Here is a 25657-nt window from a genome sequence, read left to right as displayed (position 1 = left end):
GCAACTTTGTAACACTGTCAGAAAACGAAAGTTTATTACTGTGTTATAATGGAGTATTATATATATATATTTTTTAACTGAATGGTCCAAATACTTTTTCAGTCATGAACACGAACAGGATTTTTATTTTGAAAGCTTGGACCGGAAGATGTACTTTCCTACAGCCCAAACTTGGAACATAAGTGCAGTTGTCTACTTGCCCCCTCACTCTGTTACTTGGATTCAATCATGTCGAACAACAGCGCCGCCAACAGCAGTTTAGTCATCGCTCAGAAGGCAGTGAAACAGCTTCGTCTGGAGGCCAGCGTCCGCCGGATAAAGGTAAGCTCACCTCGCTTCACAGCTGAACTCAACACTTTATTACTCCGCTGCCTGCGCGTGACTCCCGCCCTGAAGCACAACCTAAGTTTAACGTGGCGCCCGACGCAGCTAATTAATCTGTCAATTAGCGTCAAAGTGGGAACATTAAAATTCAAAAGCTATTTCAGTGTTTCAATAAGTGTTCTGTGTTTGCTCTTGTTAAAAGTATACAGCCTATACACTCACTAAAATGAATTATTGAATTATTTATTCCTGCATTCACAAAGGACATCAAACGACCTGATACGCACACCACTGCAATAACCTATATTTTATTCATTCCCATGTTAGCGTGTTTTGAAAGCCATTCACAGTGTCATCTCTTGGTGTGCAGTGGAAATGGTAGCAAAACAGACTTTTCTGTAGGAGCAAACACAGTGGCAGCTTTGTTAATTGTGGTGCTGCGTGACTGGACTGATTGTTGGGTGGCTACTTATTTTAGAACAGAAGTCAGACCAGTTTCAAGTGTGTCTGTGTTTGGTGAATTAAAAGAAATCACACAACAGTTTCATTCAGCAGACAAGTTCTTGTAATTTGTTACAGTCCGAAAACCAAAACACACACAGAAGAATTTAATTTGTGATGTTAGTTTTGTAAGTTTTGCAACATTTTCTTATGGTTTCTATGTTAAACTGGGGTATTGGGGACCAAGCACAAGGCTGAGGGGCTCACAGGAAATCCACATGAAACAGGACCTCACACTGTGTCAGAAACAACTTGCAGATGATTTTCAAGCTCATGCAATGGAAACTGGCATCAGTGTTTTTTAACTTTTAAATATTTTGATAAGCAAAACAAATGTGGGCAAAATCACAAAGTGTAACATCCAAAATGCATTACACATGCATTTTGCAATCACATGGCACCTCAAGTGCCATGTGATTGGCTGATTAGATATTTGCATTAACAAGCAGTTGAACAGATATGCTTAGTAAAGTGTGCAATACCTATTTATTGGAAAAGGAAATGACAATTCCATGTCTATTGACAGCATGTACAGTACTGTGCAGAAGTCCTGAGCCACCTCTCACTTATTTATATTTGGCTAGGACTTCACTTTTATATAATGCAAAATCAGAGTTTGTAAAATTCTGACAAGCTTGAAAATCAACATTTTATGTGATCACATCTATTCTTCAATACAGTCTGTACTTTTTTTTAATTAGTAATCTTCAGGAAAGGTTCTCCAAGATTTTCTAAAAACAGTTCTTCTTTGGATGTTTGCTGGTTTTTGTTCCATTCTCTGTCAGGATGATCCCACATAGCTTCAGTGTGTGTGAGTGTGTTTTATTTAGCTATCCTTTTTACTGCGTTGGCAGTGTGTTTGGGCTCATTGATCAGTCGCTTTACAAGTGGTACTACATAATAAATCAAAGTCTGGTTTTTACTTTTCTGTGTCCATAATTCTGTTAGTTTTGATACGATTCTCAACACCATTAGATAAATCCAGCCCCAGACTGTGACACGGCCTCCACTGTGTTTACTGTGCTATTTGGGATATGCCAACAAAACAAAAACAACCAAAACTCCACATCACATACTGTGAATATTTCTGAGGAGTTATTGTAGCACTCTTCTTTTAGTTATAGTACTTATTAGTTAACACTAACACTTGCTTTCAGGTTTCTCAGGCTGCTGCAGAACTGAAAAACTTCTGTTTGCAAAATGCCCACAAAGACCCTCTCCTCACCGGGGTGCCCTCCAGTGACAATCCTTTCCGGCCTCCCAAGTCATGTGTCCTCCTCTGAGGTATGAGTTTTTATATATATATTTGTGCTCTTTTAATTTTGGAAATGCTAAACAATAAGCTTGTTATTTATTAGAGCAAAAGATGTATCCCTCTGAGCTAAATCTACTTGTTCTCTTTGTAGATCCGTAGAGTGCATTCAGGCAGTCTCCTCATTGTTCTAACGTGGATTTCTGTCATGTGCGCCGCCACTGTTGAAGATAACGAAGACCTAGTCAGTGAGGGAGTTGATTAAATGATAATGATTTCAGGTGAAACATTTAGCCAATCTTATTTTAATTATTTGTGTGTTTCTGCATTCTGCATTTCTGTTTTGAAGACCTGTGGAATAACATTTTTAACAGTCATTATCAGTGGATGTGCAATTGTATTTGGCACTATATAAATAAAATACAACTGAATTAAACTGGATGAAAACTCACACAGCTGAAAACAACATGACTAGAAAAATTCCCATGAAAATTACACCTTAAAATACAAACCTAAGCAGTTTATTCCCATTTATAGATGTTTCCCAGGATCAAGCAGCAACCTCTAGACTCTAGAGTTTAGAGTCTAGACTTTAAAAATCAAGAAACAGAAGTTCCTCTAATGACCACTTGGCTCCAAATGTCATTTAGTTTGCTTTAAAACAGAAATAAATGTGTTTACTCAGACTATTCAAATATTTTTTTTATGTTACTTAACACTACGAGCAGCTAACTGCTAGTGTTGGTAAATAACATGTCACACTCTCATCCAAATATAACTTCAAACAAACCCACTGAGCAACATCACACTGGCTCCATTTATCTTTAGTCTATGTCCAGAACAGGTGTAAAACAATCGTTTTAATCTTTATTTCTTTATTTATATATTCATTTTTTGTCAATTCTTTCAAGCACTAGATGAAAACATTCAATATAACTCAATTTCTGAACAACTGAGTTTAACGCATGTATTCCCATCATCAGTCAGAAGCTGACTGTCTGTAATCATCTATTTTTACCACTGAAAATGACCACGAGTTAATTCAGATATGAAGGAACTAACTGAGCATAAATGAAGCTCATTGGACACGGAGCGTACTACACAAATGACCAGCCATCAGTTTGTGTCAGAAAGCTCTCTCTAAAATGTATTTGAATTCATATCATAACATAAAGAACAGCAAATGTTTTATGGTGACTTTATTTACAGTGTAATGAAATGTGCCAGATATGGGCCCTTGTGTTTTTTACACCTACTGTTGCTTGCACTGTCATTTAATTGCTACTATGCATGTATCACATTAAATTATTACCCTAACAATCTGTATGTACTTTGTTTCCTTTCCGTTTGCTTTCTCCGTTTTTTAAAAATGTAATACAAAATGCACAAAAGATATCTTCAAAAAATGAAGATGTACTATGTTTATACATTATTAATAATGTAGTGGTCAGTGTTTAGGATGTGAAAAGCTAATGGCTATCATGGAAATGGGGAAGCGGACGCAAGAGTTAATGAATCACTATCATGAATAGTACTCGTCGCCATTGATCGGTGGTCATGACGTTAACAGGCCTAAAACTGAGCCTGTGGCTCCATGTTAGCCTGTGATGCCTGTGTCACTCACTGTGCATCAGCAGTGTTTAGAAGGTTGGGGAAACCTGCAGTAAGCTGAAACTCAGATGAGTGATGACACGTTTCTCTCACTGAAAACGTGTCCAGATGAGCTGAATCAACTCTCTGGGTTTTACTTACCTGGATTATTGGATTAGAGTTCCGCTGTATGTTTAAGTTGCACTTCTATCTTCTGAACCAAAGTCTAACTTTATTTTTCTTGTTGCAGGCTCTTCTTGAGAATCTGCATTTCGGATGTTCGAGCAATCAGTTCATGCTCCATTGATTAAAAATAAGTGCCTTTTCTGAGAAGTGTTGATGTTGCAGTGCTGATGCATGCTGGGAAATACGTATATTACTTGTAATTCCTGCCCCTGCTCTTGGTCATTTTTGGAAAATACCCATGAATTGGTTAAACTCAACAATGCAACAATTTGTTTTTCAGGGAGTTCATCATGTTTAGAAAGCCAAAGCAAAAAAGTGATGTTCAAATAAAGTACAAGGCCAGGACTTTGGTCTCGAGCAAAGCCTAAAAAATAAAGTTCTGATGGGTTATTTAATTATGAAACACTGTGCCCACTCATATTACCGAATTTCCCAGAGGAATCCACCCGAGGGATTAATAAAGTTCTATCTTATCTTCTCTTATATGTTGAAACTATGCACTCACACAAATACATCTAGAAGCTGGTCCACTAGAAATGATAGTCTCAGTGGTTTTGTGGTGCGCTGACCCCATACAGTCGGAGAGCACCTGCAGGTAATGGGCTTCTCTCTGTTGCCTGCTTACAGTCATTACAGTCGTCTTTATATTATATTAGTAGGGCTGAATCTGTGTTGAGCTTGTACTAGTCTAGTTGAAGAAGCTGGTAAGTTTATAACCTGAGCTAGAAAAATGTGTTACTGTCTGTGGTTAATCTCTATGGTGCTGATCAAAGGTTTTGTTTTTACTATTACGGCGTGTGTCTGTGTGTGAGTGAGAGGGGGTGCAGGTGGTGACGATGGTGGTTAGGGGGGGTGAGATACCGTGTTTGCTCTTGTGTAACATGGCGATAAAGAGACCCTAAAAACAAATAGCCAGCTGTGGGTGTCGGGCAGAAGTACAGTTTTCGTTTGGTTTTTAAGGTTTGTTTGTTTTTTTTAAATCGTCAATAATAGATATATTTTAATCTCCATGATAAAATTTGATTTCACATGCCGTATTGCGCGATGGTGTTTACGCAATGCCCATTTCTAGCCGCCAGGTGGCACTGTTGCAAAGGCTTATCGCGTTGGTGCCCAGTGTGCCTCCAGCAGAGAGCAGTGCTTGGTTGGATGTGAGCGCCACAGATCTGTCTCTACTTCCAGAGCGAAGATGGCGGTCTCGGTATTCCGTGGCGTGCGGCTTCTCTCCATTGGAGACGCGAATGGAGATATACAGCGGCACTCAGAGCAGCAGCCGCTGCGGTTAGAAGTGAAGACATCACAAGATGCTGCCCTCCTCAATCTCTCCAATGGTGAGTTGACCCTTTTCCGCAGTTGCCGCAGATGGTCGGCCTGACTCAACTGCCGCGCCGCTAATGCTATTGCAGCGTTAATGCTTACAGGCTAAACTGCCAGCGTTAGTAGCCGAGAAGCTAACGCATCTTGAGAGACCACGTCGCCACCTTCTGCTTGTCACGAGGAAGCTCTTAAAACCCCGTTTTATCACCGTCCCGTAGGTGTTTTAATGTTGCTAACTTTAAGCTCTCGCCATTCGCACGAGTTCAGTGCTTTGAAGACCACGGGAAACGTATAACGTAACACATGCAACGTAGCTTAAGCGCATCAGTAAGCAGGGTAGCTAAGTAATGTGTACTTTAATGCTAGTTAAACAATGCCACTAGCCTGGCCTCAGCGGTGATGCGCCAACGTCCCGCACATTTGCTTTTTGTGTTTTCTCCCTGTTTTCCCCCTCCTATCTCACCAACGTGTATTTTGTCTCACAAATATGTTCAATATATTAATATGTAAACGAATAGACTTTGTGTTGTCTAGAGACACCCGATGGACGGGTTCGAGTGTTTAGCTCGTGGACTAGCCTTCCCGATTGTTTTGGAGCCCAGAGCAGAGGGCATCATTCCTGACCCGCTCCGATGTGTTGTAATCCTTGGGACGACTCGCCGTCATCGCTGCTCTTTATTTTAGCCATCAGCACGTTCCCTTGTAAAACTTGCACTCTGTGTGCTGGTATAAGTTCGTAATGTTTAAGGTGCCAAGACGAAACCGGGCCCTCATTACTTATGCGTTTATCTTTGTTCTCGCTGGAACAATAGCCGGGTCCCGCCGCCTCCTTCCCTCCCGTGTGGAGGCAGCAGCAGAGCCGCTCCGCTCCTCCGCGGCTTTTCTGTTGAATGGGATGTCCCGCTGAAAAGAAACGGCCGCGCTGGACTCGCCTTCTGCTTCACACGCTCAAGTTCAAGAGAAGCACAACTCTGCGCCCAGGTTTCAGTGTATAATATCAGACCGTAGAGCTTTCTTCTAAAAATGATTTTCAGAGAACACAAGTTATACAAACTAACGAGGTTTGCCGCAAATAACTTATGTCATTGATTTTACACACAGTCTGTTTCAAATTGTTGGGCAGTATTGCTGTGTGGGTAACGCAGACCTTTCCGGAGCTGTGTGTAGTCTAGTAAATTTCCACAAGTGATGTCACTTACATTACTAATGGGCCAGGTCTGAAGTCTACCAGCTTTGAAAGAACGACATCTGGGGGTTTGGTTGGAAAGAAGGGCGCTTTACCAATCCTCTCCAGCAGGCTCGTCTCTGCTGGAGACCCTGCACTCATGTGCTCCTCCGATGCTTGGATTTCCTGTATGGTGAAGTCTTCTGCCCTCTTTGCTGGGTTCACGTGATTTAAGTTTAAATGTAAAAAGCACTTGATTTGTCTTTGACTTGGAAAGCGTTACAAAAACAAACTCGTATAACAAATTCAGGTCACTATGTGGAAATATTAAATATTAGTAAATAATGGAAAAAGCCTAATGAAATATAACCACTTAATTGTTATAAAAATGTCATTTGATACACACATTAGCACCATTAATAAAACATCTGTCGTCTCTTTGTGTGTGACAGCTCGGGAGCTCCTGTACCAAAACTCCAACAATCTTTCCAAGATGGGTTTTTTTTTTTGGACTTAGGTAGGAATTCATGCCAGTTTTTGGAGATGTGAAGCAGATTTTTCCCTGTAATTTTAGCACCACATGAATGCACCATTACAGGGGAACAACCAAAGACTTTTCAGAGGACTTGTTAGTGAAGTGTCTCTTGTGCTGCAGTAAGCCTTACAATCCCTGTAAGATGTTTTAGAGGGGAGGTCTGTGTCCAGTGTTCATGCTTTACTGAAATACATAAGAATATTGCACTTTTTTAGACTGCTGTCTCAAATGATATATTTAAAATGTCATAATTAGAAACCTTTAACTTTCATGCTAGTCTGAAAGTCCATATAGATGAAAAAAAAATATAGATAGATAGATATAGACACTGGATGTGCAGTCTGACTGGCTGACCATGCAGTGATGTGCATATTGTGTATTGTCATTTCCTGTCCAGTCAGGTTCATGTATCCATGACGTAAAGCCCCATAAACAATCATCACACTCATCACAGCTGAGCAGGTGCAGGCTCACTGTGGGTGAGGCAGTAAGAGGAGACCTAGAGAGGAAGCAGCTTAGTGAAAACTAAGCAACGTTAATTCTGCTCACAGACGACAGCTGCGCACAATCATTTTGTGCGAGTTCCAGATATTGTCAGAACAGAAGGCTCATTTCTTTCACTGAATTGATGAAGGTAACAGTGGAGAAATGTTAGCAGGACGGTGTGAAAGTTATAGAACTTGAGCTCCTTCATATGTTTATGTAACAGAGGCCGCCTTATTGAAATTGCTGTTCCTACTAGTACCTACATGGCTCGACTTTTGCATTGGGTAGCAGTTGCTTTTTTTTGTCTTTCAACTACCTGCACGGCCGGGGTCAACCGATTGGCCAGTCAATGGCATCATGAGAGTGACTCCTTCACAAAAATCAAACCGCCATTTTTGAAACCTGGCAATGAGGGAAACGGCTGGACAACAACCAACACTGTGGTCTGACACAAAGCCATAGACTGAGCAGCAGGTGTACCATCGCCTTGGTGTGGTCCATTGTTGCTTTGTTTGTGTTACATGCAAATGATTTCACAGGAATTTCAGTCATGTTGCTGTGTGACCCCAAACTCATTAGGTGGTACTAGAAAATGACAGTAGTTGAGTAGGTACTAGTAGAAAATGGGCTTTGCTATCTTATGTTGTCATTTAATGGGAAGTTGCCTGGATCGTAAAGATGTAGGTCATGGCTAGCAGAAGCCAGCTCGTAAAAAAAAAAAGCCTTAATGACATCACAAGTGCACTGCGTCACCTCAATTTCAGGTGACTGAATGTGTGACATTTCAAAAATGATCAGAATCGACACTTTTGTTCACAATATAGGAACTGTGATCCATTGATCCCCTACAGTTGGTCAGTGGACTGCCTGGATCATCTGTCTTTGTACTGAGACGGGTAATTTCTCACATTTTTAAAAAGGTATCTTATCATTTGTTTTGTAGTCTAAGTGGTTGAGAAGAGAACTCACCGACATGCTTGGCTGGCTTTTCTCCCAGAAGATGCATGTCTCTAAATCTGAAGTGTCGGTCTCAATCCTTTAATAGATTAGCTCCGCCTGCTTTATGAGTTCACACTGGGCCTGCTGTTTGGCCCTGGAGGAATATTTGCATTGGGCACTTTTACAGAAACGATTCTGTGGAACTTCCCTATACAGTTTTTTCCTTCCTCCTGACTTTTATTACATGGCCTGTTTTTCATAATGAAATGTGAATGTGAAACCTCAGAAAATAGAAGTTTATGCTTCGGTGTCCTGGTATCCTTTCTGCTGTTGTCAGCATGCAATCGTTCATTCTTGCAAAGAGCAAAATATGCCATTGCACTAAACCACTGTTTCATAGCAAAGCAGTTGCTTTTCGTTCTGCTCAGTTACCTGACAGGATAGACGACTGAGAAACTGAAAGAAATGTATTGGGCTCTTCCAGTCTGATGTTTTGACTCGAGGCCCATGAGGGTGCAGGCTGACTGTACCCTGAGGCTAAAATAAAAGACTAAGCGCTCTCAGTATGAAATAAATGAAATGAAAAATGGTCATAATGAACTTTAGTCAGTTATAGTAGAGTATGAGCGTATTATGTTGCTATATTGATGGAGTATGTTCTGATTTTTAAAATAGTTTTTTGTCTTGGTCGTGTATTTCCTCTGTAACAGTAAACACATTACAGGAGTCTTCACACCTTTATCAGACACTTGATAAACTCTAAAGACAGACTATAAATGGACCGAGGCAGAATGCCAGCCCAGCAACAAGAAAGCAATATTCTAGAAACACCTTTATCGTCCACTTTGACCTCAGTGGTAAAGAGTAAGTAAAATCAACTTTTTGACAACTGAAACAAAAGCTCAGAAGGAATTTCTTAATAGAAATCATTGGGTGTTCTTAGGATGCACCAGTTAATTTAACCTGTGCATCTAGGAGCACATCCTGAGAGCTCTATAACGTTAACAAAACCAAAGGCAGCTCAAGCTCACACTTCCTCCCTTATCAGCCCACAGATGGCTACACGCAACCAGGAGAGCTAGTCTCAGTTTTGTTTTTTTCTAGTCTCTTTAGACATCGTCAATAAAGTGTTGGTGTTAGAGTGAATTGTTAAATGTTGTCATTTTTTATGCTTGCCAACTCTGATGAAAGGAATTCCACTGTCCCCCTTCCCAGATTCTCGAGGTTCTGGGTGGGGGGCTGTAGTGTCTTATTGCAGATACACCCTGTCTGGAAGATTTGTTTCTTGTGCTTTTATGACCCTTTGGTCAGCAGGAGGTCTCTCACACACACACACACACACACACACACACACACACACACACACACACACACACACACACACACACACACACACACACACACACACACACACTCTCTTACAGAAGTTCACACATATACATACAATGCCTTGTCTTAGAACCATGTGGGCGTTGCTTTGCTGTGATGTGTTTTGTGTGAACTGTTTCTCAATAAAAGGCAGCGAGAGGAGGCCGGATTTGGGGGCATTTCGTGGTAGACATCAACGAGGCCTCCCTTGCAAGTGAAACGATCGATCGCTGTTGCCTTGTTTTTCTTTCACGGGAATAAGTCCTGGATACAGCGGGGTCTGAGTTTAGACCCAGCAGTTGGATACAGGTAAAACGTTGCATTTTAACAATGATGTCAACAAGGTAGTTCCGACTTGTGTTCCGGTTGTTTTGTGTACACATACAAATATACGCAAATCAGTAAATTTCAGCTCTTGCAGAGATCTTCTTGCAGCCTGTTTGAGCCGGACTAAGGAAACTAAGACTGCACTGTGTCCAGGTCTCTTCTATCCTCCTTTTCCAATCATTTTAAGTGTGAACCTACTGAGACAAGGTGCCAACACCAGCATTATAGTGCAATAGCAGTGACACAGCATGGGGTGGAAGATGCTATATTAACTTTGCTGCATGTAGTACATACTCATCAGGAGTCGTGCTAAGATTTATTTATTTCTTTGTTGACTTTTCATCAGCTGTGGCAGGAGAATTTTTGCTGCCCTCTCGATTGGCTTTAGTGGGCTTCTTATACGATAGAGAGGATGAGCACTGTCCAGTTCCTGAATCTTTCATTAAATGGTGTAAGAGAGCAAATCTTGTCCTAAACACCACAATGACTATTGTCCCCGTTAGTTTGGACCTGTTTTTGATGAACAATCCTTTATTTCAAATTTGTGAACATGAGCTGCGCACAGGTTGACAAATTGGTGTCCCCGAAATCATCCCTGAGATGCATATTGTGCTACATATTGTCTTATTGTTGTGATTGTTTTTATGTGGTGTATACAAATGTCATAGACACTTGGTGGAGTCATTGTTTACATCTAGGTGGCACGTATCCAACTACTAGCATCTCCTCCTTCATAACCTTCCTAAGTTGTCAGAGACTGACATGTCTCTTGCTCTCAGACGTGCCTGTGATTGCCACACTAGGGAACATAAATATATGCCATTGTTATAGCAATCATATCGGACTTATTTATACAGCGTAAAAATCTACATTGGTATTATCCCAGATGATATGTGGTACAGGCCTCCTGGTCATTAATAACATGAGACATTTGGGATATCAGCTGTGGTCATTGTGCTTTCTTCTGCTACCCTCCTTCAGCACTCTGGCACTCACATGCTGTGATCTCAGCCCTCGCTGCTTTTAACCACCAGCAGAGTTTAAGCAGCATCACCTCGCTGCTTGTTTATATTTTGGTAAAGATAAGTATAAACTCTTTCTGTTCTCTCTCCCTTTCTTTCTAGGAGACGAGGCGAGCGTGTTCAAATGTTCGGTTTCCAGGGAGACCGAGTGCAGTCGCGTGGGGAAGCAGTCATTCATCATCACATTGGGCTGTAACAGTGTGCTGCTGCAGTTCTCCTCACCTACAGGTAAACACACAGGCAGCTGTGGCTCAGGAGGTACAGCGGGTTGTCTACCAGTTGGAAAGTTGGTAGGTTGATCCCAGGCTGCTCCAGTTGGCATGTGAAAATGTCCTCGGGCACAATACTGAACCCTGAGCTGTCCTCACTGCAATGCTTAGTAATAGGAAAAAAAAGTGCGTGAGTGTGAGTAAGTGAATGAAGCTTGTAGTAGAGTAGAAACGTGCAATATAAGCACCGTTCACCCCACCACAGTAAGACTGTTACACGTTGCATTTTATACAAGTTTGGAGCCAAGAATATGTCAACTCTCTGAAAGGGTTTTTTGTGTCTGGAGTTTTATGGAGCTGATGATGGTGAGCTGTTTCTGGGGTGTGGTGCAGCTTGTTAACAACAAAGTCAAATACTCATCTCATGACAGCCTGCTTTTATCACCTGCAGGACACTGTTTACAGTTTGCACTGAGTCAACGGTGTGTTCAGGAGCAGTGCAGTCATTTGAGTGTTATTAGTTAAAATAGTGTTTGTTTATCTGTTAAATGAAAATTGTGTCACCATTCCTGGAAAGCTCCTCAGACCTCTGCAGGGCGTGTAGGAGAGTGTCTGTTTCTCTGATGAGCATAAGTGTAGATTCTTACACCCAAATTTATTCCCTGTTTTATTTATTTTTTCTGCAAACAGTTTTACAACAAGTATATTTTTCTGTAAACATTAATATATGATCCTAAAGCAGGACAACTATACTGTCCTTGCTGACCTCATGTCAGATGTGTACGTAGACAAAGCCTTGGTTTGGATTCTCTTTATTTTTATTTGTTACTCAAACCCTTAAACACCCCCCAGTCTGCAACTGAAAGAATAAAAACTAAAGATGCCTTTTAATGAAATACTCATCAGATCCGATTGTCCCACATTTCATTCGTTGCGATATTCATATCAAGTTAACTTAATTAGTCAGTATTTTTGCCAGGTTTCTTTCCACGCTTCAAACAGGCTAATCTTTGTTGATATTGGAGGTCTTTATCAGTCTTAGTCAAACGCTTAAAACACACATTTTTATAATACTACTATAGACACACACACATACATGTTTTTATATCTCAGTGAGGACATCTCATTGACATCATGCTTTCCCTAGCTGCTTACTTTAACCCCAACCATGAAAATGAATGCCTAGTCCTAACCCTCAGCCTAAACGTAACCATAACCTAACTGTAACCCTGACACTAAAACCACATTTTGAGCCTCAAAAATGTTTTCAAACTCACAGGGAAGGGCAGTTTGTCCCCATAAGTGACTGTTGGTCCCCACTAATATAGCTGCACGCCCATTTTCTGTCCTCACTAAGCTGTCTAAACATGTACACGCACACACTCACACAGGGCTGCGTTGTCAGCAGCTGTTACTTTCAACCTGCTTTATGGATTTAACAGCTTCACATTTTTCCCACAGGCAGTACACTCATCTGTGCTTGTGATTGGCTATACTCTGACAGATACATGTTCAGATGAACGGGGTGCTGTTGGCAAAGATTATATTTAATGTATTTCTATACCTCCGTTTGGACGCACACATGCTCACGTGTGCCTGTGCATATGCCCCTTCTCACTACTGCCACAAATCTGATGACATTGGAAAAATAGCAGCCACTGCCATCAAGCTGACAGATGCTGAAAAAATGAAGTGCTTTTTGTTTATTTATTAATTTTATTTTATTTGGGAATAAATTGAGATTTAATTCAATTTTATTTATATAGCGCCAAATCACAACAGCCGCCTCAAGGCGCGCGATTAATTGAGATTTCTGTGTTCACCTTGAACAAAAAGTCGTCTAAATGCACAAATGAAGCAGAAAAAGAAGGAAATGTTGTGATTGTTGGATGCATCAGTATTGGTGCATTTTCCATGATATGTGTTAAAAATGCTAATACTGTGTGCACTGAGGAGGAGGTAGACCCACTCATGATTAATGCAGACACACACCAAGGTATGTGGGACATGGCAGTTTAAAAAAATGATCTATGCTTGTGAAATGCGAACTTAAATCTTAAAACTGTGATATTGAATTACTTAATTATTTAATCATGTATTTGTTACACCTAAGCTGCAGTTGTTGCACATGATTTAATATTGTTTCCCAGCACGAGAGGACAGAAAACCAAACTGTTTACAGCTGACAGCACAGGAAGAGAAAAAGGATTAAACTGCAGTGTAGCTCAACAAAACCAACTTACGGTGTGTTTGTGCTTCGCTTCAGACTTTCAGTCTTTTTATAACGTGCTGAAGAACTGTCGTGGGCATCTTGGAGAGCAATCTGTCTTCAGTGAAAGAACAGAGGAGTCCTCTGCTGTACAGTATTTCCAGGTGACTGTCACACACTCTCACACACTCTCACATAATTTTGGGACTCTTGAATTATCTCCTGACTAATTTGAATCCACATTTCCTTTTAAACACACTGCAGTAATGACGCTTACTTTGTTCTTGGCTGAGTATTTATAGACTGCTCATTACAGGAATATTCAGTCAGAATGAAGCCTGCTTCTGTTTTTTTGGGCACCATCTGAACTACTTTGTGTTTAAAAGTAGCTGCAAGTCAGCTCCAGGAGGAGTTAAAAGGGCTCTGTAGCACTTCTACCTGCAAGCATCCATCTGTTGAGAAGCCGCTTGGTTTGGTTGTTTACAGATCCCAGCACAAACTTGGGTGCTTTATGTCTGAGCTGGTCCTTTTATTTACTTATCTTTTTTTTAAGAAACTTAAAGAAGATTAACTTTGTTTCTCTTTTTTTAAAACTGCAAATTGAGCTCAAGTCAAAGTGCCAAAAGTCCAAACTCATGAGCGTGCTTGTGTTTGTGTTTCTGCAGTTTTATGGCTACCTCTCCCAGCAACAGAACATGATGCAGGACTATGTTCGGACAGGGACTTACCAGCGGGCTATTCTCCAGAACCACACTGACTTTAAGGACAAGGTAGCGAGCTGAATATGTGCTATTTGATAAGGCTGATAGATGTTTGAAAACAGCTGGTTTACATTAAGTACAGACTAAAGTGTTGTCCTGCAGCTGTGACTGTGTGCTGTCTTTTCTCCAGGTGGTGCTGGATGTGGGTTGTGGCTCGGGAATCCTCTCTTTCTTTGCAGCTCAAGCTGGAGCTAGGAAGGTGTACGCTGTAGAGGCCAGCACCATGGCACAGCACGCCGAGGTACACACACAGATTCATGCTGAGATCAGTGACCTACCTCTGATTATGCTTTCACTGGATGCACAGCCTCTCACTGTTTACGATCCATTCTAAACACTATACTAAATGTTTTAAATTCAGGTGATGTTGTTTGAGCTGTGGGAATCTCGCTGTTGCTGAAAATGTAACAGCTGTGAGCTCTGGCTGTCTGGACAGTCCACATTAACTTTAGATCAGACAAGCTAAATCCAGCTTTTTGAATGATGATGTGTTTGTTGTGTTGTGCTGCAGGTGCTGGTGAACAGCAACCGTCTGGGGGAGCGTGTGGCCGTCATTCCGGGCAAAGTAGAGGAGGTGACGCTGCCGGAGCAAGTTGACATCATCATTTCAGAGCCCATGGGTTACATGCTGTTCAATGAGCGCATGCTGGAGAGCTACCTGCATGCTAAGAAGTTCCTCAAACCTAATGGTGAGTCTTGGAAGAACAAGAGATGTACTTGAAATGTTAGAATGGAGGCTGAGACTGCAGACAGCCACAGATTAGTGACAGTAGCTGCTTCTGGCGAGTTCTGCATGTTGTCAGATATCCACAGGCTTTGGTGTTCCAAATCATTTGATGTCAGTTTAGAAGAATCTTGCACTGTGGTGGAAGATACGTGAACACGAGTTTTGCTTACTGTCTTCATCGGTGCGGGTGTTTCAGGTAAAATGTTCCCCACTATTGGAGATGTCCACCTGGCCCCCTTCACAGATGAGCAGCTGTACATGGAGCAGTTCACCAAAGCCAACTTCTGGTAAGAACAGAACGAGGGAGGGAACGAAGGAGGTTCTCTGGGTCAGCGTCATTGTTTTCTTCATCGGATTCATTTGGTTAGAAAGCTTTTCTATGCATGAATGTCTTTTTAATGCCTTATCAAATTGAGAAACTCCTTCATGCATCTGAGCTCCAAGTAAAGGCAGTTTTCTTCTTTCTTCTCTGCTGGCAGTTTAACTATTCATTTGTTTCTGTTATGAGAGCGGAGTATTGTTCAAAATGTTGGTCATTACGTTCGAAATCTTAATCATCTTTTCGGGGCTAGTTTGACCGTTTGCATCAGCGAGGGAGTTGGTGCTTCAGCAGCGTGCAAAGGTGTTTATCGCACTCAGAGGTATGAGTCATGCAAACTAGCGTGATAACAGTAGGCACGAGTGAGTGTAGGACGCAATCAGAGTCGATGCTAATGTTGTCGAGTTGACGTCAAACCGGTTTCGGCTGTTTAAGAAGCAGTAGATCCTTGGAGAGGTGTGTCCCTAAATACAAAATGTACTTGGTTTTTGTTGTTGATTTTGTTTTTTAAATGATGATGTCATGTTGGGCTTGCAGGAGTACTCTCTGCCCAAAATGAGCTAATGATTTGATTTTTATTGCTCTTGTTTACTTACATTCATTGGCATGTGCATTGGTGCGTGTGCTTTTTATGACTCAGAATTCAGCTTCATTTTAAAATACACTAAGACTCCTGCAGGGTCAAGTGTGTTGGTGAGCCATTTTTATTGCTGAGGCAGGAATCAAGCAATCTAAAAGTGGGAATCTACACTTCTTCCTGTCCCCTCAGGTACCAGCCCTCCTTCCACGGTGTAGACCTCTCTGCCCTGCGGGGGGCAGCAGTGGACGAGTATTTCCGCCAGCCAATTGTGGTAAGTAATGCATGCATGCATGTGCAGGATTTTAAGATCAGAATTGAACAAACGAGCAAAGCGATCTGACGGTAATATCGACTTCTTAATTGGCTTTTTGTGGGCGCAGTGTTTTGTAGAAATTAGAGTTGTGTGAAAGCAGATTTCTTTCCCCCCACAGGACACGTTTGATATCCGTATTCTGATGGCCAAGTCAGTCAAATACACAGTCAACTTCCTGGAGGCCAAAGAAGAGGATCTTTACAGGTGTGTGTCCAGTTTAATGTGTGTCTGTGATTACTTTAGGAGTGTCTACTAATAAATGATAAATGGTTTTGCTTTCAGGATAGAGATTCCCTTTAAGTTCCACATGATGCATTCGGGCCTGGTGCACGGCCTGGCTTTCTGGTTTGACGTGGCTTTTATTGGATCAGTGTAAGTCAGGAAGTCTGCGTGAGTGTGTTGAAGCTAAAGAAGTTTTGACGTGCGCCAGATTTGTCCTTAAACATCAATCTATTTGTGTTCCTGTAGGATGACAGTGTGGCTATCCACAGCACCCACAGAGCCTCTCACTCACTGGTACCAGGTGCGCTGTCTCCTGCAGTCTCCTCTTTTCACCAAGGCTGGGGACACTTTGTCCGGCACTGCGCTGCTGGTGGCCAACAAGAGGTATGTTAGAATTAATGCAAGAAAACTACAGTTTCATTCACCCAAATCTGTAGCATAAGCTTTGACGTCACAGCAAACCCTGTTGTCGTGTTTTGGAAACCTGTTCATTTCCTAGCTGAAGTTGGGCATCAACATGGGAGCGTGCCTTAAGTGGCCACTCCAGGAACCTTGCTTGCATGCTAATCATGTTATTCTGATGATAATTAGTCTCAATATTTACTTCTTAACAGACAAAGCTACGACATCAGTATTGTTGCCCAGGTGGACCAGACAGGATCAAAGTCCAGCAACCTCCTGGACTTGAAGAACCCCTTTTTCAGGTGAGTTTATCCTGACCACAGCAAACACAGCCAATCTGCTTTGCACTATTGACACAGTGTCTGGTGTCGGTGAACAGTCTTCTCTAACTTCTTATATCTATTTTTATCTATGTGCAGGTACACAGGCACTACCCCCAACCCCCCTCCTGGCTCACACTACACCTCCCCGTCTGAGAACATGTGGAACACAGGGGCAGCCTACAACATGAGTCAGGGGATGGCTGTATCAGGTGAACACACTCAGACACTGCTAGATTAAGTAAATACTTCAGACATGGCGTGGTATGTCCATTCTCCATATCCCAGCTGTCTTAGAGCAGAGGCAGAGTACACCCTGGACAGGTAGTCTGTCGCAGGGCTAATACAGAGAGACAGACAATCACTCGCACTCACAGGCACACCTGGGCAATTTAGGCCAATTAACCTAACCCCATTAACTGCATATCTTTGGACTGTGGGAGGAAGCCAGAGAGAAACCACGCGAACACGGGGAGAACAAACTGCAAACAGAAAGACCACCGTGCTGCCACACAGAGACCAAAGAACAACAAATATAGTTACCTGTTAGAACAAAGCAGGACTGAGAATTAAATGCATTGGATGGTGCTCACTAATCATGATGACAGCGATGAAGACCAGCAGCTGAAACACGATGGTCAAGCGATGAAGTTGTTCTGTATAGTAGTGTAGCTGCAGCGGTTCTTCAGATTTGTCCTCTTCTCTGGGCTTCTTGGAAGTAAGTGAAGCGGTTCCACAAACGTCCGCTTTAGTAGCAAAACTCCAATGTAGAAACAGGAAAGACTAAATCAGTTCAAACATGAGCCAGTGTAAAAACCAGTCTGCATGAATTTATTATAGTACACATGCCTGAAATTTCATGCACATCTATTCTATAGCTTTATTAGCTCAAGTTTCTGAGAACCTGGGAAGAAGACTGTATATAATGATGGACATAGCCAGGTGTGACTCACTTTGCCCTGGAGCTAGATTGAAGTCCAGAGTTACGCCTTGTAGTCAGCACCAGCTTTTCCAGCTGTAACTGTGCAGCTACAAGAGGAAATGCTAGGTTACAGCTAAACTAGCAACATATGCTAATAGACTGTTTGTTTGTTTTTAAAGGTTGAATGTTAGTTTAAAACAGTTTGTTCTAAAATATTTATGAGGAATGAACAGCAACAACATCCTGTCTGAAAAGTTAAACTTCCAAATGTACAGTGCGGCCCTGCAGTAGAAGGACTTCCTGCCATGGTGCATCACTAACTGCTTACCAACTCCGGCATCACATTTTAAGATCACTTCCACTCTGGATGTGTTCAGGAACCAACCCCAAAGAGTGTTTTTTTTGTTTGTTTTTTTTTGACGGTTTATAGTAAATGCTGTTTTTTGGGTTTCTTTGCTGCCTCTTTCTTCAGGGATGCCCGCAGCTTATGACCTCAGCACAGTCATCGGCAGCGGCCCGTCAGTGTCTCACAACAACCTCATCCCCCTGGGTATGAATCTCATCTGAAAATCATCATTTTACTGTTACTGGAGTGCATCTTTAGTCCTCAAAACACTGACATTCAAGCTCATCAAATCACACTTAACTCTTTTAATGCTGTTTTTTTAATTTATTTTTTTAACCCCACTCTGTTGTTTCGGCTCCTCTGAGCAACATCAAAGGGCTTTTAGTTTGAAAACGTTTGAAAGTACTCAGTTATAGTTTAGCTTTTGATTTTAGTGATATTTCTGATGTTTACATCAGAATACAGCTTATAGTCTGTGATGGGACCCAAATTACTGCAGATTTTTGTAAAGCAGCTGATGTGGCATGCGTTTATTGCTCTGGTGAAATGGTTTGTCACTCCCGATGCTACTTGGTTTTAACAGTGCTTTCATCTCTGATTGGTCACAGTGAACACAGGGATTGTAAATCATACCCACTCCAGGATGGGCTCAATCATGAGCACAGGAATTGTCCAGGGTAAGCCCACTGGTCCACAAACACAAGTTTACTGTCCAAGTCTTCTCAGTGTGAACGTTGACTGTTATGCTTTGTTTCCAATTCAGGAGCCACTACGGGTCAGTCCGGCCCCAGTAGCAGCGGTACTTACTATCCTGTCACCAACCAGTTCACCATGGGGGGCGCTGCCATCTCCATGGCCTCACCTATGGTCATCCCTAGCAACACCATGCATTATGGCAGTTAAGACGAAGACCTCGCAAAGACCTCCTATGCCCCCGCATGAGAAGAATCCCCCTTCCCCTCCCCAACCCAGATTGATCACCAACTGCAGCCAAAACCAGTATACCAAAACCAGCTCTGTGCTGGAGATTCCTTTTTGTTCGACACCCTCTTTCTGCTCTGTTGAATCATCGCTAGATGAACCGTTGAAAACTCTCGTTTCCGTCCAGACTCTTGTCTTTCCGAAAGCCGAAGCCTTCCTTTTCCCCCTCCCTCACTGGGACTGTATCATCTGAGATGCACAGCAGTTTATCATCTGACCTCCCTGGGTTTCCACCCTCCTTCGATATGTATTTCAATCCCTCCACCTCCCTTATTTTCTCTTTATAGCTCATTATTTAGATGTCATGACCCTGCGAGTGTTTGTCTTTCCTCAAGAATCCGCTTGTTGTCAGATACCAACATCGGTCCGCTCCCGTGGTTCTCCACACTTCCTCACCAGTGATGCTGAAGCTTTTCACTTGTGCAGTAGGACACTGTTATCATGATCATCATCACTGCGTCTCTACAGGTGCCACCTTAGATTTTCATACTGGATCCAGCCATGTTCCCTCCACACTTCCCCAGAGACTGAGCTGTGCCGAATGAAACAGCCCCCTCAAATCATTAAACAAATGGCATCTTGCTTACTCCTACTCATGCAGTTTGGGTTTAGGCGGAGGAGGATGGATCACAAACTGAAGCCATCTACAAGTCTTGGCACCCAGAGGAGTAGAAATATTTTTTTTGTGTTTTGTTGTTTTGTTTTTTTCGTGGCTTGGACAGGCTGACCCTCAGAGTTCTGCTTGGAAGCATTGGTGTTGCTCTATCACCTTCCATGCTGAGTCATGATAACGGAGCGTCTCAGTGTCTGCTATAAGTTGCTGTTTGTTGACATCCCCAGTCTTTTAAAATGATGGCATTCTCCAATTCAGACAGGTTACCTTTCCGTTAATGTTGTTCAGCGTCTTATTCAGACAAATCCACAATATGTACACAGCGTTGCCCGCACGTGTAGCCAGCACTAATTCTGGTGGAATTTGACCCCATTTCTAAATGTTTGGGTCTCTGCTGTTGTCAGTCAGAAGCGAGTCTCCTTTTTGTGTGCGCGCTGCTGTTTAGGACGTTCAGAGTTGTAACCGTGTGTGTTTCTATCAGTAAATGTGACTACACTGAGACTTGTGTGATGATATAAGTGATGCGTAAATGTTACTAGGCCTTATAAGATGACTCACTGTGGTTAATATCTGAACAGGAAACTTGAAGATGCCCTCGGGTTAATGGAAAAGAGCGACTGAATGGTTGGGGCTTTTCAGTAAATGCTCCTGTGTGCCATTCAGTGTGGCTGTGCGTGCTGTTAGGGTTAGAGTCCTACTTACCCATGGACTCTGAAAGAATGAGTAGCTGAAATATTGGTGTTGCAGATGGGATAAGTTGGGATGCTAACTTACCTCATCTTTGCATAATACCACTTTATTCTACTTCCTGTTTTTCATATTAAGAAGCAGTAGAACTGTTCAGATTACCGACTCACACCTTCTAAAAACAGTAGGTGTCTTAGATGGATTTAATATCTTGAGGAAAATCACAGGAAAATAAAACTTGAGGAATCGGATGCTTTGACGAGCAGCAGTAGGATGCTGTGTCTGCACAGGACATTTCCAGCTCTGTCTTCATTGTGGCATTGCCACCGTCCAAAGTGAATACAAAAATTCAACAAGACACCATTAGAGGAGTTGCAGGAAGATTTTTTTTTTGGTCCAGTCTTTATTTCGTGTTATACAACTGAATTTAGCATGAAGTTCACACATTGAAATTCATGTTTTTAAATCAGAGTTTTAAGGCAAATCTGTATTTGAGCTGATGACCTGTTTGATCCTGTAGGGTTCTTCCCATTCCAGATGAACATGTTTGTCACCACTGTAAACGGCTCCAGCTCGATATGAAAGGGTTTCTGATCAGTGCGTGAACTGTACGACACTTACAGTGGTGGTAGTAGTAATAGATGGTCAGGAGATGATAAACTTACAGCAGTTCACTCATCCACATCGATCTGTAATTACGGCCCTGTCATAGTAGTCAGCTTTATTCTTGTTAGAGTTATTTTTGGCTGCCACCAAATTTTGGCTTTTGTTGGTCTGTGGTTGCCAAATAGCTGCTAGCTGCTTGCCATGTCTCTTTAGGGACTTGTGGAAGATTTGATTGTTTCTTGTACCCAACATGGAAGGTGACTGATCGCACAGTCAGAGAGAAGCTAGAACATTTCAGCCCTGTCAGCCTAAAATATGAAATGCACTTTCTGCTGCTGCTCATGTTTTCTGCACCCAGAAGGTTTTTTTTAAAAATCAGAATAAATTGCAGCAGCTTCTTGCCAGTCAGGCATTTGTTGAGCCAGATTGCTTTGGTGCAGTTGGAGGAAGATTTGGAGAATGAACCAGTAAAGACCAATGACCCAGGATGCACCCAGCTGGCTAGCGGGAAAAGAAAAGCTGTGCCGGACCGGCAACGTCCTAGTTTACATCTTTGTTTCCTTTGCCTGACGCTCCTCCCAACCTCCCTTTGAGACTGTGAGACTGTCACAAGTAGACTTCAATGACAAGGCGAGGGAGAAGGGGCCGGTACGCCTCTCTCCTCGTCTGTTCAATGTGTATGACCTCCAACATATCATTGCCCCAACACACACACCCCTGCCCACACCCCCTTTTTATCAGTCAAGGAAAGAAAGACTGACACATTTATGCATTGCTTCCAGTGTCACAACTATTGGAATTTGAGTTAGTAGGAGTGCTGAGGGGGGAAAAATGTCTGTTTGTAGGAATAACTTTTTTTGTTTTCTTGATATATATTTTTTCTTTATTTCACAAAAAAAGCAAACAAGGAAAAAAGCGCAAATTAAATGTTGTGGAAATGTTTCAAAACCATCCTGGAGTCAGGTGTTGTAGTACTTTAATTTGTTAAATAGACTGTGGATACAACAGATGTTTACCATGTTGTAGCTGCTCTATAGCCATCATGTCTCTTCTGTCATGGATTCATTGCTCTGTGTAGTCATAGTGGCATCCACTTTGACCATGGAAGTGTATGAGGAAGACTCACTGTCATGTTCTCTCATTTGTGTTCACCAACTAGTAATAACACCTTTCTCACTGTCTGACATTGACTCGTCTGCTCCAGACACAGTTAAAAGAAGCCACTGTGCTTAAGACTGCTAAGTGATTCCTGCTTTATGGGTACATTAGTCACTGATGTCCCAGTAGGCACCCTTTAAACCTTTAAATGACGCCATGAGGCATCTATTATGGAGCAACGCATGGAAACGACTAATATCCAAGGCAAATTGGTAACAGAATAGAATATAAAAAGTAACTGATCATAGAATCATGACTTAAGAATAGTATATTCTGGCTTGCTTTCAGGAACAACCATAAGATTGCTGATATGGCTCTGTCTTCATAATTTCCCTGTTTAAAAACGGGCAATGTCACTGCTACTTAATTTGAAAAGGGGTCAGGAGGTAATGCTGAAGACAACTTCGAGGTACTTCCAATGATATCTGCTGATACTGTGGTCTGAAAGTGGTCGGGCGAAAGCTGAATATTATTGGTCCTAATTGATGATAATTGGCAAAGAAAATGCAGTTTATCCATGATGATGAGTATTATTTACAAAAGAAATAATGGGGGGACTCTTATTGGTTAAGCTATTTTAAACATTTATATTGTCTGTGGGTGTTAAAAACATAGCTGTCATGTCATAAAGGCCTCGATATTTCCACCTGTGCAGTCGAGTGTGTACAAAATCATACGTGAAGAAGGGCGGGTCTAACTGTGAAGGTGCATCGCTTGATTGAGTCATTAGCCAATGAGCTTGTAGTTTAATGCCACAGGAAATCCTCCATTTAAAAACATGTTGTGGCCAAGATTTACAAAACAGACTGTTTTTATTCACTGACCCCAAATAAGTGACTCGGCCCATGAACTCCTGGGACACCACAGGAAATCTTTCTGTCACAACCATCCTGGTGCTAGTATGCTAGCAGTTGCTAATTAGTCATCAGTGCTGCGTCCAGCTGAAAATAACTGTAATGTCAGATTGCTGATATTTATTCATAAACCTTGGGGGTGCTCATAAAACCCCTAAGGGTTTTTTATTTAAATAGAAATAGAATTGTCTTTGTTTTTTGTGATGAATACAGCAGGTTGCGACACAGACCTCATGGGAGGCCTTCAGGGCAAGTGGTGCCTACAAACCAAACAAGGGTCTAAAAACAAGATTAAAAACTTGGGTTTCACAAATGTTTCTAATCTCCAGCAGTGTTCTGAACATGCATGTGTTTATATGTAAGTGTTTTCAGCCAAGCTGTGGGAAAATGAAGAGAGTTTGAGAGGTACAGTATTGAGGAAATCCACACTGAGGTGTTTGTACTTGAGGTAAGTGTTAAGGACAACGGTTTGGGTGGTTTCTCCTAGACTCACTGGTACAATGCTGTTCCAATAGCCATAATAAAAATACCAGCTACTCCAAATTCAATTGGGTAGCTAGGTGTAATTAAAGATGAGAGCCGTACTTACTGAGATCATAAAGCGTTTAAATTTATAAAATTGTAGGTGGAACTGGGATTGCACTCCATTTAGAGCACAGTTGTCGAACTCCAGGCCTCGAGGGCTGGTGTCCTGCAGGTTTTAGATGTGTCCTTGATCTAACACGGCTGATTTAAATGGCTGAATGACCTCCCCAACATGTCTTGAAGTTCTCCAGAAGCCTGGTAATGAACTTATCATTTGAATCAGGTGCGTTGACATAGGGTGAGATCTAAAACCGTGCAGGACTCGAGGCCTGGAGTTTGACACCCCTGATTTAGATCTTTCTCTGGTCTGGAAAAAAGGTTGGGTGTTTTTTTTTTTTCTTTCTTTTCTTTTTTTTTTCTTTTTCCAAATGCTATTTTTTAAAAAACAAAACAAAAAAACCCCCAAAGCCTTCTGTAAAGTTAGGGCATCTCACATTTAAACAGAGATTAGTAGAAACTGTTTGAATCATATCTGTCAAAAAGATTACAGTTTATAGATGTAAATGGGAGTTGCACAAAACGTTCCATGGAGTTACGCTCTCTGGACTGTTGCTTGTAAAATTACACGTGCTTCCCTTTGATGATCCTGTTAGAAAGAAAACTTCAAACACTTTCATCACTAGACGGATGATACCCAACTTTCTTTATCCATGAAGCCATTTTTAGGAGTTTTCCTTCAGTGTGTTATTTGGCTAACTGTTAAATCAAGAATCCAGTTTAAAAACCTCCTCACATACGAAATCTTGAACAATCAGGCCTTGTCTTGTCTTAAAGATCGCATAGTACCTTGTTCTAACAGAGCACTTCCCCCTCAGGGTGCAGGTTACCTGAGGGGGAAGGGATGTTAGTGGAATAGGAAACATGTTTTAGCTGTCAGGTCTTTCTTCTGTGGAACTAGTTTCCTTGTTTGTTTCTGTACTTTCAAGAGGTCTAGAAGTTTATTTATTGATTTAAAAAACAAAACAATTTCGCTTTCATTCACCCAACTATAGCTCTTAGTTAAGCTGGCTTATGCAGGCTTAAGTGAGTCTGCATACACATTTCTGGTTGGACAGAGGAGGGAGAGGGACATTCACCCAGTCCAGACACGCTGTAAATAAAAGATTACATTCATTTTGGCACTCCCCATGTTAAAGCCTTAAGGCCACCATCATGATGGTTTCTCTGAGCCAGAAGTGATCCTGTTTAGGGACATGATGGAGGGTTGAACGTTAGGGTGGGATTGCCTCTGAGCTGAGGTTTATGGCAAGAGTGAAAGGGAAGGTTTGCAAGATGGTAGTGAAGCCTGGTGCGAAATATGGCTTAAAAATTAGGCTGAGCTGGAGGTAGCATAGTTGACGATGTTAAGATTTTTATTGGGGAGTGACCAGAATGGACAGGATTAGAAATTAACATATCAGAGGGACTCATCAGTTTTTCCACCTTGGAGACAAAAGTTAGAGAGACGAGACACAACTGTCAGAGAGGAGGAAGACCACAGAAGATTCATGGATGTAATGAAGAAGAGCACACAGAGGGTTGGTGTGACCTTGGAGGATGCAAAGGATAGAATCAGCTTGAAGCAGATGATCTGCTGTGATGACCCTAAATTTACCAGCACAAGAAATATTGTTTGAAATATGAGCTAAAGTTGCGATCATACATTTTTTTGTTGATAAGCTCAAATGGAAAAGAAATAGGAAAAACTTGCATCGGCTTTGGCTTGCTTCATATAGCAAATCATGTAAGGTTTATATGATTTACTCATGAAAGTGGCCACTTTCTCATTACTTTCATATATTGTATTAGTAAGTATCCAAAACATACAAGTTTCATTTATATAATTTTTCAA

The 25657-nt window shown here is 41.7% G+C and overlaps 2 protein-coding genes across 2 annotated transcripts; both read left to right on the top strand.

Annotated features, from left to right (window-relative positions):
- Positions 1-221: 221 nt before the first annotated feature.
- LOC146633123 (guanine nucleotide-binding protein G(I)/G(S)/G(O) subunit gamma-5) lies at positions 222-3383 on the top strand. Its single transcript, XM_085352008.1, has 3 exons — positions 222-321; positions 1983-2109; positions 2232-3383. The coding sequence occupies exons 1-2, from the start codon at positions 229-231 to the stop codon at positions 2106-2108; spliced, it is 219 nt and encodes a 72-aa protein (XP_085208134.1). The 5' UTR covers positions 222-228; the 3' UTR covers position 2109; positions 2232-3383.
- A 1629-nt stretch (positions 3384-5012) lies between these two features.
- On the top strand, positions 5013-23325 carry carm1 (coactivator-associated arginine methyltransferase 1). Its single transcript, XM_085351324.1, has 16 exons — positions 5013-5184; positions 11115-11240; positions 13488-13594; positions 14096-14200; positions 14322-14432; positions 14703-14880; positions 15115-15205; positions 16007-16088; positions 16249-16334; positions 16413-16502; positions 16599-16736; positions 16967-17056; positions 17174-17286; positions 18469-18546; positions 18951-19019; positions 19106-23325. Exons 1-16 carry the CDS (start codon positions 5043-5045, stop codon positions 19243-19245), a joined length of 1746 nt encoding a protein of 581 aa, XP_085207450.1. The 5' UTR covers positions 5013-5042; the 3' UTR covers positions 19246-23325.
- Positions 23326-25657: the final 2332 nt, after the last annotated feature.

The sequence above is a fragment of the Diplotaxodon limnothrissa genome, linkage group LG4 (assembly GCF_057381915.1).
Source record: "Diplotaxodon limnothrissa isolate DT_005_m linkage group LG4, D_limnothrissa_male_GT1.1, whole genome shotgun sequence".
NCBI classification, from domain to species: Eukaryota; Metazoa; Chordata; class Actinopteri; order Cichliformes; family Cichlidae; genus Diplotaxodon; species Diplotaxodon limnothrissa.
This window is presented reverse-complemented; position numbering and strand designations above follow the sequence as displayed.

Excerpts from the sequence above, each read along its gene's own strand:
- LOC146633123 (XM_085352008.1), top strand. The coding sequence starts at position 229 with ATGTCGAACAACAGCGCCGCCAACAGCAGTTTAGTCATCGCTCAGAAG. Across the intron at positions 322-1,982 it reads CCAGCGTCCGCCGGATAAAG|GTTTCTCAGGCTGCTGCAGA; the intron begins GTAAGCTCACCT and ends ACTTGCTTTCAG.
- carm1 (XM_085351324.1), top strand. The coding sequence starts at position 5,043 with ATGGCGGTCTCGGTATTCCGTGGCGTGCGGCTTCTCTCCATTGGAGAC. Across the intron at positions 16,737-16,966 it reads CTGCTGGTGGCCAACAAGAG|ACAAAGCTACGACATCAGTA; the intron begins GTATGTTAGAAT and ends ACTTCTTAACAG. Across the intron at positions 17,287-18,468 it reads TCAGGGGATGGCTGTATCAG|GGATGCCCGCAGCTTATGAC; the intron begins GTGAACACACTC and ends CTCTTTCTTCAG.